This window comes from Scyliorhinus canicula, chromosome 9 (assembly GCF_902713615.1).
Source record: "Scyliorhinus canicula chromosome 9, sScyCan1.1, whole genome shotgun sequence".
Classification (NCBI taxonomy): Eukaryota; Metazoa; Chordata; class Chondrichthyes; order Carcharhiniformes; family Scyliorhinidae; genus Scyliorhinus; species Scyliorhinus canicula.
This window is the reverse complement of record NC_052154.1, coordinates 126337318-126352399: the sequence shown is the minus strand read 5'-3', so window position 1 is coordinate 126352399 and position 15082 is coordinate 126337318. Positions and strand designations below refer to the sequence as shown.

Sequence of the window (15082 nt, the reverse complement as noted above, 5' to 3'; positions counted from 1 at the left end):
GCAAAGGGTGCAGCAAAAAGGGCCATTTTGTGGTGGTATGCCAGGCCCGGGCGGTCGCCGCGGTCTCCGGGCGCGAAGCGGGACCGCCACCCCAACCTTCGCCACGAGCGGCCAGCGGGCGCCGCCATCTTCCTTTCCCAGAGCCACGTCTGGGCCCCGGGCGCCGCCATCTTGCTCCCCAAGGACCACGTGCGACGGATGGGTGCCGCCATCTTGCACACCCCCAGCCATGTGCGACAAGTGGGCGCCGCCATCTTGGCTGGAGTCTCAGGACCCCGATTCGGATGACCACTCATCGCCCAAAGAATGTTTCTAGCTTTTGCCACGACTTGCCTCGGTGACCCTGGACCAGTCTCGGCCCCGAACGCTCGTGACCGCGACGACGACTGTGCTCATCAATGGGCATAAATCATCCTGCCTGATCGACTCCAGGAGCACAGAGAGCTTCATACACCCCAACACGGTAAGGTGCTGTTCTCTTCCCATCCACCCAGTTAATCGAAAAATCTCCCTGGCCTCCGGGTCTCACTCTGTAGAGACAAAAGGGTTCTGCGTAGCGAACCTCACGGTCCAGGGAAGGGAATTAAAAAATTTCCGCCTCTACGTCCTCCCTCACCTCTGCGTGGCCACGCTCCTAGAGTTAGACTTCCAATGTCACCTCCAAAGTTTAACTTTTAAATTCGGCGGCCCTATACACCCCTTCACTGTCTGCAGCCTCGTGACCCTAAAGGTCGAGCCGCCTTCCCTTTTTGCGAACCTCACCCCAGATTGCAAACCCATCGCCACCAGGAGCAGATGGTACAGTGCCCACAACCGGACCTTCATTAGGTCGGAAGTCCAGCGGTTACTGAAGGAAGGCATTATCGAGGCTAGCAACAGCCCCTGGAGAGCTCAAGTAGTGGTTGTAAAGACCGGGGAGAAGCACAGGATGGTCATCGATTATAGTCAGACCATCAACAGGTATACGCAGCTCAATGCGTACACTCTCCCCCGCATATCTGATTTGGTCAACCAGATTGCACTATACAAGGTCTTTTCCACGGTGGATCTCAAGTCCGCCTACCATCAGCTCCCCATCCGCCCTAGCGACCGCAAATACACTGCATTCGAAGCAGATGGGCGGCTCTACCACTTCCTAAGGGTTCTCTTCGGTGTCACAAATGGAGTCTCGGTCTTCCAACGGGAGATGGACCGAATAGTTGACCGGTGCGGTTTGCGGGCCACGTTTTCGTACCTCGATAACGTCACCATCTGTGGCCACGACCATCAGGACCACGACACCAACCTCCGTAAATTCCTCCATACTGCAAAAATCCTGAACCTCACTTACAACAAGGACAAATGCGTGTTCAGGACCAACTGTCTAGCCATCCTCGGCTACGTAGTGCATAATGGAGTTATAGGCCCAGATTCCGAACGCATGCGCCCCCTCATGGAGTTTCCCCTCTCTCACTGCTCCAAGGCCCTGAAACGCTGCCTGGGATGTTTTTCATATTATGCCCAGTGGGTCCCCAATTATGCGGACAAGGCCCGCCCACTAATCCAATCCACGGTCATTCCCCTGTTGGCAGAGGCCTGCCAGGCCTTCAGCCGCATCAAAGCGGGCATCGCAAAGGCCACGATGCACGCAATTGATGAATCCCTTCCATTCCAAGTCGAGAGCGACGCGTGCGACATAGCTCTGGCGGCCACCCTCAACCAAGCGGGCAGACCCGTGGCCTTCTCATGCACCCTCCACGCTTCAGAAATCTGCCATTCCTCAGTTGAAAAGGAGGCCCAGGCCATAGTAGCAGCTGTGCGGCACTGGAGGCATTACCTGGCCGGCAGGAGATTCACTCTCCTCACTGACCAATGGTCGGTCGGTTTCATGTTCGATAATGCACAGCGGGGCAAGATAAAGAACAATAAGATCTTACGGTGGAGGATCGAGCTCTCCACCTACAACTGTGAGACCTTGTATCGTCCCGGGAAGCTAAACGAGCCTCCTGATGCCCTATCCCGCGGCACATGTGCCAACGCACAAGTGGACCGACTCCGGGCCCTCCACGAGGACCTCTGCCACCCGGGGGTCACTCGATTCTTCCATTTCATCAAGACCCGCAACCTGCCCTACTCCACCGAGGGGGTCAGGACCGCCACCAGAAACTGCCAAATCTGCGCAGAGTGCAAGCCGCACTTCTTCAGGCCAGAGAATGTACACCTGATAAAGGCTTCCCGTCCCTCTGAACGCCTCAGTGTGGACTTCAAAGGGCCCCTCCCCTCCACCGAACACAACACGTACTTCCTGAACGTGATTGACGAGTACTCCCAGTTCCCATTCACCATCCCCTGCCCCGACATGACCGCAGCCACCGTCATAAAAACCCTCCACAGTATGTTTACACTGTTCGGTTTCCCCGCCTACACACACAGCGATAGGGGGTCCTCCTTTATGAGCAATGAACTGCGTCAATTCCTGCTCAGCAAGGGCATTGCCTCGAGCAGGACGACCAGTTACAACCCCCCGGAGAAACGGACAGGTAGAGAGGGAGAACGGAACGGTCTGGAAGACCGTCCTACTGGCCCTACGGTCCAGGACTCTCCCTGTCTCCCACTGGCAGGAGGTCCTTCCTGATGCTCTCCACTCCATCCGATCACTAATGTGTACCACGACCAACCAAACACCTCACGAACGTCTCCTTGTCTTCCCCAGGAAGTCCTCCTCCGGGACCTCGCTGGCAGCTCCTGGACCCATCCTGCTCCGCAAACACGTGCGGGCGCACAAGTCGGACCCATTTGTCGAGAGGGTCCACCTCCTTCACGCTAACCCTCAATACGCCTTTGTGGCGTACCCCGGCGGCCGACAGGATACGGTCTCCCTTCGGGACCTGGCGCCCGCTGGATCCCCACCCATACCCCCACCACCCTTCTCCCTCCCATCGGCGCACCCACAGCCGCCCCCTTCCCAGGTGGATCGGTCCTCCCACCAGTCCCATCCAGAGGTGATGAAGCTGCTGAAGAAGCCGAAGCCCTGCTCCCGGAGCCACGGATGCCCGAGCCGGCACCTGCATCACCGCCGAAGCTGCGACAATCGCTGAGGATGACCAGGGCCCCCGGTCGTCCGAAATGACTAATTGCTTCATTCTGATTGGAAATAAATACTGTAAATATAGTTGTGACATATAACGAGGAAAAACACTGTGCTAATGTATACCGGGTACCACCATAACCACAACCTCTACCACTGTACAACGTGAGACCACCACCCCGCCGGACTCTTTTTTTAACAGGGGTGAATGTGGTAGTCGGTATTAGGGGTATTACAGTACCCTGGACAATGCTGTAAGACCATTGATGTGAGAGGTACCTGAGACTGCTATATCATGGGTGAAGCCTGCCTGCTGGTTCCGCCCAGTAAGGCGGAGTATAAGAGCCCGTGTCTCCCCAGCAGCTGCATTCTGTACCTGCGCTGCGGGGGGGGGGACATCTAGTGCAATAAAGCCTTCAACTGTCCTCTAATCTCACTTCTGGAGTCATTGATCAAGCATCACTCTTCACTTAGAGGACTGCAAATCTGTTGAATTGTATACCCAGAAGGTTGTGGATGTCCAGTTGTTGACTACATTCAAGACTAGGAATAGATGTTTGATCTCTCATGGAATCAAGAACTATAGGGGTGCAGGCGGGTAAGTGGAGTTGAGCTGGATTAGCCATGATTATACGAAATGGCAGAGCTGGTTCAGGGGACGAATATTCAGTTGCTGCTCCTATTTTCTATGTTCTTAAAATCCCCAAACAAATCATTAATGCTGGATAAAGTATTTTAAATTAAGAAGCATAAGTTTAATGCAAAATCCAAAATATTCCAGAGGATCGTGCCTCTTCAAACCCTCAGCCCCCAAACATGTGCAATCCATTTTGTGCCCTCAGCACATTGTGCATTCCTATATCAATCCCTCTAACACAAGGAAAGGAATGGTGTCTCTACTTACAGCTTGGGCTACAAAGACCGAATAATATTTATTTTCACGCATTGTAAATCTGTAAATACAGCATCCTGTGGGATTTTTTTTCTTTCTGGGAGACTGTCAGCTCTGCTCGAGCTGAACACCCGCGTGGAGCTGACGCTCACTCGCTCGGCTCCTCCTCGCGCTCCCGACATTTTCAAACTGATTCCAGGGCCAACCGCCAGGCTGAGAGAGAGAGAGAGAGAGGGATTCCCTCCACCTGCACCGCCCTCAGCCCGGCTCCCTTCCCCCTTCCCCCTTCGTGTCACCTCACTCTCCTCACCGGGTCAAAGAGCAGAAATTTGCAGATCGCCCGCACTGTCGTCTCGGCTGCTCTTGGTTTCAGGCTGAAGGATGCACGTAAGAGCCGGGGTAGTGGGGGAATTATTGGGGTTTAACTGAGCCCGGCTTATATTTAACACCGTGCAGTGGTTTCGGAGCAACCACTGTTCTGGAATCACTGTCCATCCATCGGTGACAATCTGACCTACTATAAATGTTTTGTCGGGCTTCACCAAGGGCTGAGGACTTGAAGGCCAATATTTTTCAAAGCGATCAGAAGTTCAGTTCTAACTTCAGTTTTTAATATTTATTTAAATATTAACACAAATCAAAACAAACAGTTGAGATGGAACCGCTACCGAGAAGGATGTTCCACTCATACTGGCACCAACAGATCCCAATTCCGAACTGGTAAATGAACACCAGTTATGAGCAGGTCGTTCAACAGGAATTGCCACTATTATACTGACTACCCACTGCATTTACCGTAGTGCTGTTGTGTGCAGTACATGGACTTATTGCAAGCCTGGGAGGATCTTTTTAGATATTGTTACGATTCTGTAGAGACTGATAACTTCTAAAAATATATATAAATTTTCTAGTGACGAATGCAAAGAAAATAATTTGAAAACTTTTGTATCAATATTAACTTTAACTGGGCGGCATGGACAAGCTGGGCCGAAGGGCCTGTTTCCATGCTGTGAACCTCTGACATCGACCAAATATCACTTATGTAACTAATTCACTCAAGATATTTCCTATTAACTGCGACTGAAGACCCCAAACCACACTGCATTCGGGGCAGAAACATAACCTTATGCATAAAGTCCTGACCCTTAACAAAACCTGCCTGCCCCACCAGTGTAAATCTTCCTGTCTCCTTTTAAGAAAAAGTATCTTCACTCAATCTTCTGAGCATAATGCAACAAACTCTCAGTAACAAAGCATCTTCTGGCAACTCCTTGGTCTTTAATTCCCGGTGTCTGCATGGGTTTCCTCTGGGTGTTCCGGTTTCCTCCCACAGTTCAAAGATGTGCAGGTTAGGTGGATTGGCCATGCTAAATTGCCCTCCGTGTCCAAAAAAGATGGATGGGGTTATTGGGTTCGGGGGATAGGGTGGAAGTGAGGGCTTATGTGGGTCGGTGCAGACTCGATGGGCCAAATGGCCTCCTTCTGCACTGTTTGTTTTATGTATCTATGCATGTATCTCGACAATCAAAACATCACCTCTGACAAAAAATCTATCCTGACCAGCACCATGCTTGCTAATTAACCCCAGTCATTTTCTTCTGCTGGTATAGCAGTACCTGTTGAATGTTTTCCCCAAATCTTTCTGACTGACTCTCGGGTTGTATTTCCCCCTTTTTCTCCCCCATAACTCTCAAAGATATTGATACTTAATTAATTGTTGCCTCTTGAACATCCCTGATTTTAATTGCTTCACCATTGGTGGCTATACCTTCAGTTGCCTGGACCCTAAGATGTGGAATACCTTCCCTAAACTCTTGTGCATCTTGACTCTCAAGTTACAAGTGTGATATCAACATTTGGAATAAAACTTTCTCCAGCTCAAGTTGACAAAGTTGGGGTGAGCCTGTTTGTTTACATTTAAGCCTCCAAGCTCTTAAGCCTCCAAGCTGTTACGCTCCTGATGGTAATTCTATAATAAGAACGAGAAAGCAGGTCCTGACCTCTTTGCCTCCATATTTATTTTATTTTTTTACTCCATTCTTAAAGTTACAAAGCCAATGCGGTGAGTGAGCCCATAATATATTTCTTTGCTTTCTCCAAAAAACAATTCAAATTGAATCCAATTCATGGTCTCCACAAGAGAGACATACAAGATCAAAACTGACAACAAAAAGAATTACACCTCATCTTGGCTTGTGCCTGGCTAAAATGCCAAGACACAATTTCTATTCAGCAATCACTTCAACAATACCACTGAGCCATCAGTATCCTCTTTATATTTGGTGCATATTTGATTAAACAATAAGTGCAGTCTATTAAACAGTTCAAATCCCAATTCCAACTTCAGCATTAGGGAACATGAACTCTTTCCTAACACAAGCCTTTGGCTTTGAATCCAGGCACTTTCACAGCTGCTGTCTCAGGCTGAGTTGGGTTGAGCAGGATGTTAACAAACTGCTCAATCATTTTCTTCCAACTCTGCATCAGTGCCCACCTCTAACCTTTATCTCTCTGCCTTAGATTGGTTCAGGGTTACAATATTTCCTTTTTGAATCATAAGGCTGTGCTCAAGCCCATGATAGGACTTGAGCAATATTTTATGCTGACATTGCAATGTTGACATTGCTGCATTTTCTATACTGCCACTTATTTTGTTAAAGTGTTAAGGTAAGGCCTCATCTGTTTGTTCGGGTAGATATAAAAAATCTTATGGTGCAATTTGATAAAGAGCAGGGAGTTGCAGCAATGTCCAGGCCAATATTCATTGAATTTCAATATTCTTCCAGACAAAATCTTAAAAACAGATGATTGATCATTTGACTATGGTTGTTTCTGAAATAAGTGGTGTGCAATTTGACTGCCACATTTTATTATATAACAGTGACAGCGCTTCAGAAGCCATCATTGGTTATGAAGTGTTTTCATAGAATTTAAAGTGCAAAAGGAGGCCATTCAGCCCATCAAATGTGAACTGGCCTTGGAAAGAGCACTCTATTTAAGCCCACAGCTCCACCCTATATCTGTAACCCGGTAACCCCACCGAACCTTTTGGGCACTAAAGAGTAATTTAGCATAGCCATTCCACTTAACCTGCACATCTTTGGACTGTGAGAGGAAACGGAAGCACTTGGAGGAAACCCATGCAGATACGGGAAGAAAGAGCTCACAGCTTGAACCCAGGTCCCTGGAGCAGTGAGGCAGCAGTGCCACCATGTCGTTTTGTGACTCCTTTGAACATGAAGCACACTACCTATTCCAAATATCACATGTTTTTGGTTAATATTGTGGCTATAGTACAGTGAAAATAAAAGCTTCCTTTTGAGGAAATAAATAATAACCAATTTTCAGGGATGAAACAGGAGGTTTTTAAATATTTTTAAAAATATTTTTCTTCATGATGCAGGTGATGAGCAAGAATTTGCCACACCTAACAGGGTAGACCTGGTAGAAGGTTGACTGAGGTTTTGATTCAGCAGGATATATTGCTCTAATTGAATGTTATTTGAAGGCACTGTTTTCAAAACATGATTGTCTCCACAGGTCAACAAACGGCACTTGTAAAAATCAAAAATGTTGGAGGGAAAAGTTGGAGGGAAGGTACACTGAGCCACAAAGTGAATTGGATATTCTGAATTCTGCCTCTGTGTACCCGAACAGGTGCCAGAATGTGGTGATTAGGGGCTTTTCATAGTAACTTCATTGCAGTGTTAATGCCAGCCTACTTGTGAAAATAAAGATTATTATTATTAAAAGCACAGTATAAAAGGGTCAACAAACTGAATTACACTTTATTGACAAAAACACGAATTGATGTTTTTGCTGCAGCGTTCAAAGAAGCTGATAAATTCCGTGGACAATTGTGTGGATGATGCATTGGATGGGATTGTGGCCTGCAATATAGGAATGCAGCTGCTGCAGGGACACCGCATAGTAATTAGGTCTGACCTGAAGAACATCAAAGGCAAAGTGGCCTTGCTGTCTGGAGGAGGATCGGGACATGAGCCTGCTCATGCAGGTAATGATATTCAAGCTTGATTCCAGTGGCTTTCTAGAAAATTTTGAACTCTTTGGTTAATCATAGGTCACGATTCTGGGTCGATTCCTCTGGTTGAGTTGCTAATACTTTTATTATTAAGTCATAAGGGTTTGGCCTCCATCTTCCACTCAAAGGCGCGATTCCCCCAAAATATTTCAAAGTTAACATAGAATCATAGAATTTACAGTGCAGAAGGAGGCCATTCAGCCCATCGAGTCTGCACCGGCTTTTAGAAAGACCACCTGACTCGAGCTCAAACCTCCACCCTATCCCAAAAACCCAGTAACCCCACCCAACCTAAGGGCAATTTAGCATGGTCAATCCACCTAACCTGCGCATCTTTGGACTGTGGGATGAAACCGGAGCACCCGGAGGAAACCCACGCAGACACTGAAAGAACGTGCAGACTCTGCACAGTGACCCAAGCCCGGAATCGAACCTTAGACCCTGGAGCTGTGAAGCAACTGTGCTAACCACTGTGCTACCATGCTGCCCCTAACTTGTCCCTGGGCTGTTTCAGGGAGTTTCCCGCTGGCTCTGCCGCCGAGTTCCCCACCGCTATTCAATGACACTTGTCACTTTTTGGGCCCTGGGGAGTTTTCCACCGATTTAGCCCACACTTAGAATTTATTTTAGCACTAGGGAGCTGAACTCCGAGATTGGGCCGCCATTTTGAATGGGTGCCCCGATCTATAAGTGAGCTCATGTGTCCCCCTCACCCATGGGAAATGTACCCCCGCCCCACACATATGGGCACTACCTTCCCCCCCCCCCCCCCCCAAGTGAGGACACCCTGCTATGCTATGGGATCCAAGGGGTGCTCCCTCTTCATACCTCCCCAAACCCCCTTACAGCACTCCCTCTCTTCCAGGGCCCCCACCTATCACCCCTCCAACCTTCCAGAGATCCCTACTTACCTGCCCTGCATTTTCCCACCCTTCAAGCCCCCCCATCACCCTTATTTTATGGGCATAGCCCCCCTTTCCCCCTGGCCCTTGGCAGTGCCATCCTGGCACTCGGGCACACACACTGGCACCCAACTTCAACTTCACCTTTGAATGTGCCTGATGTAGTCTTTCAACATGTTCAGTGCCTTCCCAAATGGGCATTCTCCATTTTGGTTGGTCACAAGCCAGGGTCTCCTATGAGTGGACGGGTTAGTTTGACCTCTTCAGGGATACTTTGAGGAAAGCATTTCCACTGTCCTTGCGACTGCCCTACGTGACCAGGTTCTAAATAGAAGAGTTGCCTTCCGGGTCTGGTGTTAGGCACACAAATGACACATACTGTCCAGCAGAGCTGGCTTTGGGTGACTGGCACCTTGATGCTAGACAGGGTCAGAAGCCTTGGGAGAGGACGTAGTTGTACTGCCTTTCTTGCCATTAGTTTTGGAGGATATTGCAATGGCACCATTGGCGAGACTTCTGCAGTGTTTTGAGTGTCTGCTGTAGGTTCTCTAAGTCACCAAAGCATATATAAGCATGGAGATCACTGCTACCCAGTAAACCATGGCCTTAGTCTCTTGTTTGAGATTCTAGTCCTCAAATACTATTTCCCTCAGTTCGCTGAAGGCTGAGCTGGCACATTGGAGGTGATGATTAACTTAATCATCGATGTCTGCCTTTACTGAGAAAAGGCTCCCAAGATATGGAAAATATCTTTTTTTCAGGATTCTGCCATTGGTCTTAATTGACAGAGACAGGTGTTTTGCTGTGGGAGTCGGTTGGAAGAGGACCTTAGTTTTCCTGGTGATTATGATGTGGAGATGCCGGCGTTGGACTGGGGTGAGCACAGTAAGAAGTCTTACAACACCAGGTTAAAGTCCAACAGGTTTGTTTCAAACACGAGCTTTCGGAGCACGGCTCCTTCTTCAGGTGAATCCTGAAGAAGGAGCCGTGCTCCGAAAGCTCGTGTTTGAAACAAACCTGTTGGACTTTAACCTGGTGTTGTAAGACTTCTTACTGTACTTCCTGGTGATTAGTAGAAGGCCCATTTTCTTATATGCTTCGGAGAAAGGGTCAACAATGATCGAGAGCTCAGTTTCTGCATGAGCACAAACATCTGCTTTCCAAAGCTCTAAGCCAATGGTTGGAGTGGTTTAGGATTGATGGAAGCGTAGGTTCAGCAGTTTCCAGTGTGTTCTGTAGATTATTTCCATGCCTGTGTGTAATTTGCTGGAAGTGAGATACAGTATTGTGTTACGGACCCCTGGTCAGATCCTAACAGTGGCCAAGATGCTGGACCAGAACCACAACATTTTTTTATTTTGAAGACTCTGCGGAAAGATCGATTCATAAGAACTAGGAGCAGGAGTAGGCCATCTGGCCCCTCGAGCCTGCTCCGCCATTCAATTAGATCATGGCTGATCTTTTGTGGACTCAGCTCCACTTTCCGGCCCGAACACCATAACCCTTAATCCCTTTATTCTTCAAAAAACTATCTATCTTTACCTTAAAAACATGTAATGAAGGAGCCTCAACTGCTTCACTGGGCAAGGAATTCCATAGATTCACAACCCTTTGGGTGAAGAAGTTCCTCCTAAACTCAGTCCTAAATCTACTTCCCCTTATTTTGAGGCTATGTCCCCTAGTTCTGCTGTCACCCGCCAGTGGAAACAACCTCCCGCATCTATCCTATCTATTCCCTTCATAATTTTAAATGTTTCTATAAGATCCCCCCTCATCCTTCTAAATTCCAACGAGTACAGTCCCAGTCTACTCAACCTCTCCTCATAATCCAACCCCTTCAGGTCTGGGATTAACCTAGTGAATCTCCTCTGCACACCCTCCAGCGCCAGTACGTCCTTTCTCAAGTAAGGAGACCAAAACTGAACACAATACTCCAGGTGTGGCCGCACTAACACCGTATACAATTGCAACATAACCTCCCTAGTCTTAAACTCCATCCCTCTAGCAATGAAGGACAAAATTCCATTTGCCTTCTTAATCACCTGTTGCACTTGTAAACCAACCTTCTGTGACTCATGCACTAGCACACCCAAGTCTCTCTGAACAGCGGCATGCTTTAATATATTATCGTTTAAATAATAATCCCGTTTGCTGTTATTCCTACCAAAATGGATAACCTCACATTTGTCAACATTGTATTCCATCTGCCAGACCCGAGCCCATTCACTTAACCTATCCAAATCCTTCTGCAGACTTCCAGTATCCTCTGCACTTTTCGCTTTACCACTCATCTTAGTGTCATCTGCAAACTTGGACACATTGCCCTTGGTCCCCAACTCCAAATCATCTATGTAAATTGTAAACAATTGTGGGCCCAACACGGATCCCTGAGGGACACCACTAGCTACTGATTGCCAACCAGAGAAACACCCATTTATCCCAACTCTTTGCTTTCTATTAATTAACCAATCCTCTATCCATGCTACTACTTTACCCTTAGTGCCATGCATCTTTATCTTATGCAGCAACCTTTTGTGTGGCACCTTGTCAAAGGCTTTCTGGAAATCCAGATATACCACATCCATCGGCTCCCTGTATCTACTGCACTGGTAATGTCCTCAAAAAATTCCACTAAATTAGTTAGGCATGACCTGCCTTTTACGAACCCATGCTGCGTCTGCCCAATGGGACAATTTCTATCCAGATGCCTCGCAATTTCTTCCTTGATGATAGATTCCAGCATCTTCCCTACTACCGAAGTTAAGCTCACTGGCCTATAATTTCCTGCTTTCTGCCTACCTCCTTTTTTAAACAGTGGAGTCACGTTTGCTAATTTCCAATCCACCGGGACCACCCCAGAGTCTAGTGAATTTTGGTAAATTATCACTAGTGCATCTGCAATTTCCCTAGCCATCTCTTTTAGCACTCTGGGATGCATTCCATCAGGGCCAGGAGACTTGTCTACCTTTAGCCCCATTAGCTTGCCCATCACTCCCTCCTTAGTGATAACAATCCTCTCAAGGTCCTCACCTGTCATAGCCTCATTTCTATCAGTCGCTGGCATGTTATTTGTGTCTTCCACTGTGAAGACCGACCCAAAAAACCTGTTCAGTTCCTCAGCCATTTCCTCATCTCCCATTATTAAAACTCCCTTCTCATCCTCTAAAGGACCAATATTTACCTTAGCCACTCTTTTTTGTCTTATATATTTGTAAAAACTTTTGCTGTCTGTTTTTATATTCTAAGCAAGTTTACTCTCATACTCTAGCTTACTCTTCTTTATAGATTTTTTAGTAGCTTTCTGTTGCCCCCTAAAGATTTCCCAGTCCTCTAATCTCCCAGCAATCTTTGCCACTTTATATGCTTTTTCCTTCAATTTGATACTCTCCCTTATTTCCTTAGATATCCACGGTCGATTTTCCCTCTTTCTTCCGTCCTTCCTTTTTGTTGGTATAAACCTTTGCTGAGCACTGTGAAAAATCGCTTGGAAGGTTCTCCACTGTTCCTCAACTGTTCCACCATAAAGTCTTAGCTCCCAGTCTACCTTAGCTAGTTCTTCTCTCATCCCCTTGTAATCTCCTTTGTTTAAACACAAAACACTAGTATTTGATTTTACTTTCCACCCTCCATCTGTATTTTAAATTCCACCATATTGTGATCGCTCCTTCCGAGAGGATCCCTAACTATGAGATCATGAATCAATCCTGTCTCATTACACAGGACAAGATCTAGGACCGCTTGTTCCCTCGTAGGTTCCATTACATACTGTTCTAGGAAACTGTCGCGGATACATTCTATAAACTCCTCCTCAAGGTTGCCTTGACCGACCTGGTTAAACCAATCGACATGTAGATTAAAATCCCCCATGATAACTGCTGTACCATTTCTACATGCATCAGTTATTTCTTTGTTTATTGCCTGCCCTACCATATCGTTACTATTTGGTGGCCGATAGACTACTCCTATCAGTGACTTTTTCGCTTTACTATTCCTGATTTCCACCCAAATGGATTCAACCTTATCCTCCATAGCACCGATGTCATCCCTTACTATTGCCCGGATGTCATCCTTAAATAACAGAGCAACACCGCCTCCCTTACCATTCACTCTGTCCTTCCGAATAGTTTGATACCCTCGGATATTTAACTCCCAGTCGTGACCATCCTTTAACCATGTTTCAGTAATGGCCACTAAATCATAGTCATTTACGATGATTTGTGCCATCAACTCATTTACTTTATTCCGAATACTACGAGCATTCAGGTAAAGTACACTTATGTTGGTTTTTTTACCTCTGTTTTGAATCTTAACATCTCCAGTTTTATTCCTTTTGTTATTACTGGGCCTATTCACTGTGCTCCCCTCAGTCACTGTACCTTGTACTGTCGCCCTTTTAGATTTCTGAATCCCCCCCCCCCCCCCCCCCCAGAATGTCCTGCAGCCGCTCCGAGACATCCTTGACCCTTGCACCAGGGAGGCAACATACCATCCTGGAGTCTCGATTGCGTCCACAGAACCGCCTGTCTATTCCCCTTACGATCGAGTCCCCTATCACTATAGCCCTGCCATTTTTCTTCCTGCCCTGCTGTGCAGCAGAGCCAGCCACGGTGCCATGAACCTGGCTGCTGCTGCCTTCCCCTGGTGAGCCATCTCCCTCAACAGTATCCAAAGCGGTATATCTGTTTTGCAGGGAGATGACCGCAGGGGACACCTGCACTGCCTTCCTACTCTTGCTCTTTCTTTTGGTCACCCATTTTCTATCTCCCTCAGTAACCTTCACCTGCAGTGTGACCAACTCGCTAAAAGTGCTATCCACGACCTCCTCAGCATCGCGGATGCTCCAAAGTGAGTCCATCCGCAGCTCCAGAGCCGTCAAGCGGTCTAACAAGAGCTGCAACTGAACACACTTCCTGCACGTGAAGGAGCCAGGGACAGTGGACGTGTCCCTGAGCTCCCACATCGCACACGAGGAGCATGACACGGGTCTGGGATCTCCTGCCATGTCTTAAACCCTTGGTAAACTTAAACAACTAGAATTTCAAAATAAAAATAAATAAATTAGACAATGAAAAGAAAAAGAGAGACTACTTACCAGTCACTTACCAGGGTTAAAAAGCACCTCCTCACACTCTGCACCGAATTACCTCACTGCACCAAATTACCAAGTTTCAATCCCCCACTCCGGATGAGTCTCCTGGAAAAGTGCTCGCTTACTGTGTGCGCTGTCTGTCTGTCTTTTATACAGACCTCAGCTAACCGATGACTCAAAAAATACCTTAACTTCAAAGAGAAGAATACAATGTGCCCCTAAACAGGCCTCAGGTGATTGACAGATAACTGCCTCTCAGCAATTAGGGTGGGGGCAGCTTCAACCAATCAGACACTAAGCTCCACACTGCACTTTTAATTCCCTCCAGGAGTGATTATATAAGAAATAAGTCTTGGTTATTTTCACAAACAAAACTTTTAAAACAAAAGAAAAAACAATATTTAAACTTTTGAACTTCAAACCTAACAAGAACAGTGTACATGTATTCTTAACCCTAACATACGATTTCCCATTAAACTGCATGTAAAATGAACATACCACTCTCAACTGCATTTATGCAGGCAGGCAAACATGATACTTTCATTTACAGAACATAGTCCCGCTGTTAGTGCAGCTTGTTCAGATCCCTTTCCGAAAGCCTGTCTCTGGCAGTTTTTCATTACCTAGTGGCCTTCTAAATCCTTCTCCCTCGCTGTTTGTACAAGATTCTTTTTCTCTCCATGAGCTCCACCCAGCTCTCAAACAACAGTTCTGTCCTGGGGTGTCCAGACTTGAACACATCATCGCTATCTGGGCTTTTGATTGCCACAAAATAACAGCGCCATGCTATGAATATGCAATTAACCTCCAATTTAGGTCTAAAAGAGATTGTCAGAGTCTGTAATGGGCTAATGGCTGGTCAGATCAGAGTGTCCTGGAGGACAGTAGATCTTGAGTGAATCACCTCGGCTGAACAGGGTTATCCTGTTTATTCCCATTAACGAGTTTAAGTCTGAATGGGACAATGTAACTCAGGCCAGGTGTGGGCTTATACTTCTGATTCAGTGCTAGCGGTTTTGCCCTCAGCCTGTTAACTCCTAAATTGACCACGACATCTCAATCCCATTTCCGGATCCAATTTCCTAACATC

At 47.0% G+C, this 15082-nt stretch overlaps 1 protein-coding gene across 3 annotated transcripts in view; it reads left to right on the top strand.

Moving 5' to 3' along the window:
• Nucleotides 1-4182: 4182 nt before the first annotated feature.
• The window catches only part of tkfc (triokinase/FMN cyclase), a 119625-nt gene continuing 108725 nt past the window's right edge, over nucleotides 4183-15082 (top strand). For all 3 annotated transcript variants that reach the window (XR_005461888.1, XM_038807519.1, XM_038807518.1), the window contains exons 1-2: nucleotides 4183-4346; nucleotides 7785-7974. Coding sequence is in view for 2 of the 3 variants with exons in the window: in XM_038807519.1 (XP_038663447.1) it covers nucleotides 4341-4346; nucleotides 7785-7974 (196 nt within the window). In the remaining variant the exon portion in view is untranslated. The remainder of the gene's footprint in view (nucleotides 4347-7784; nucleotides 7975-15082) is intronic.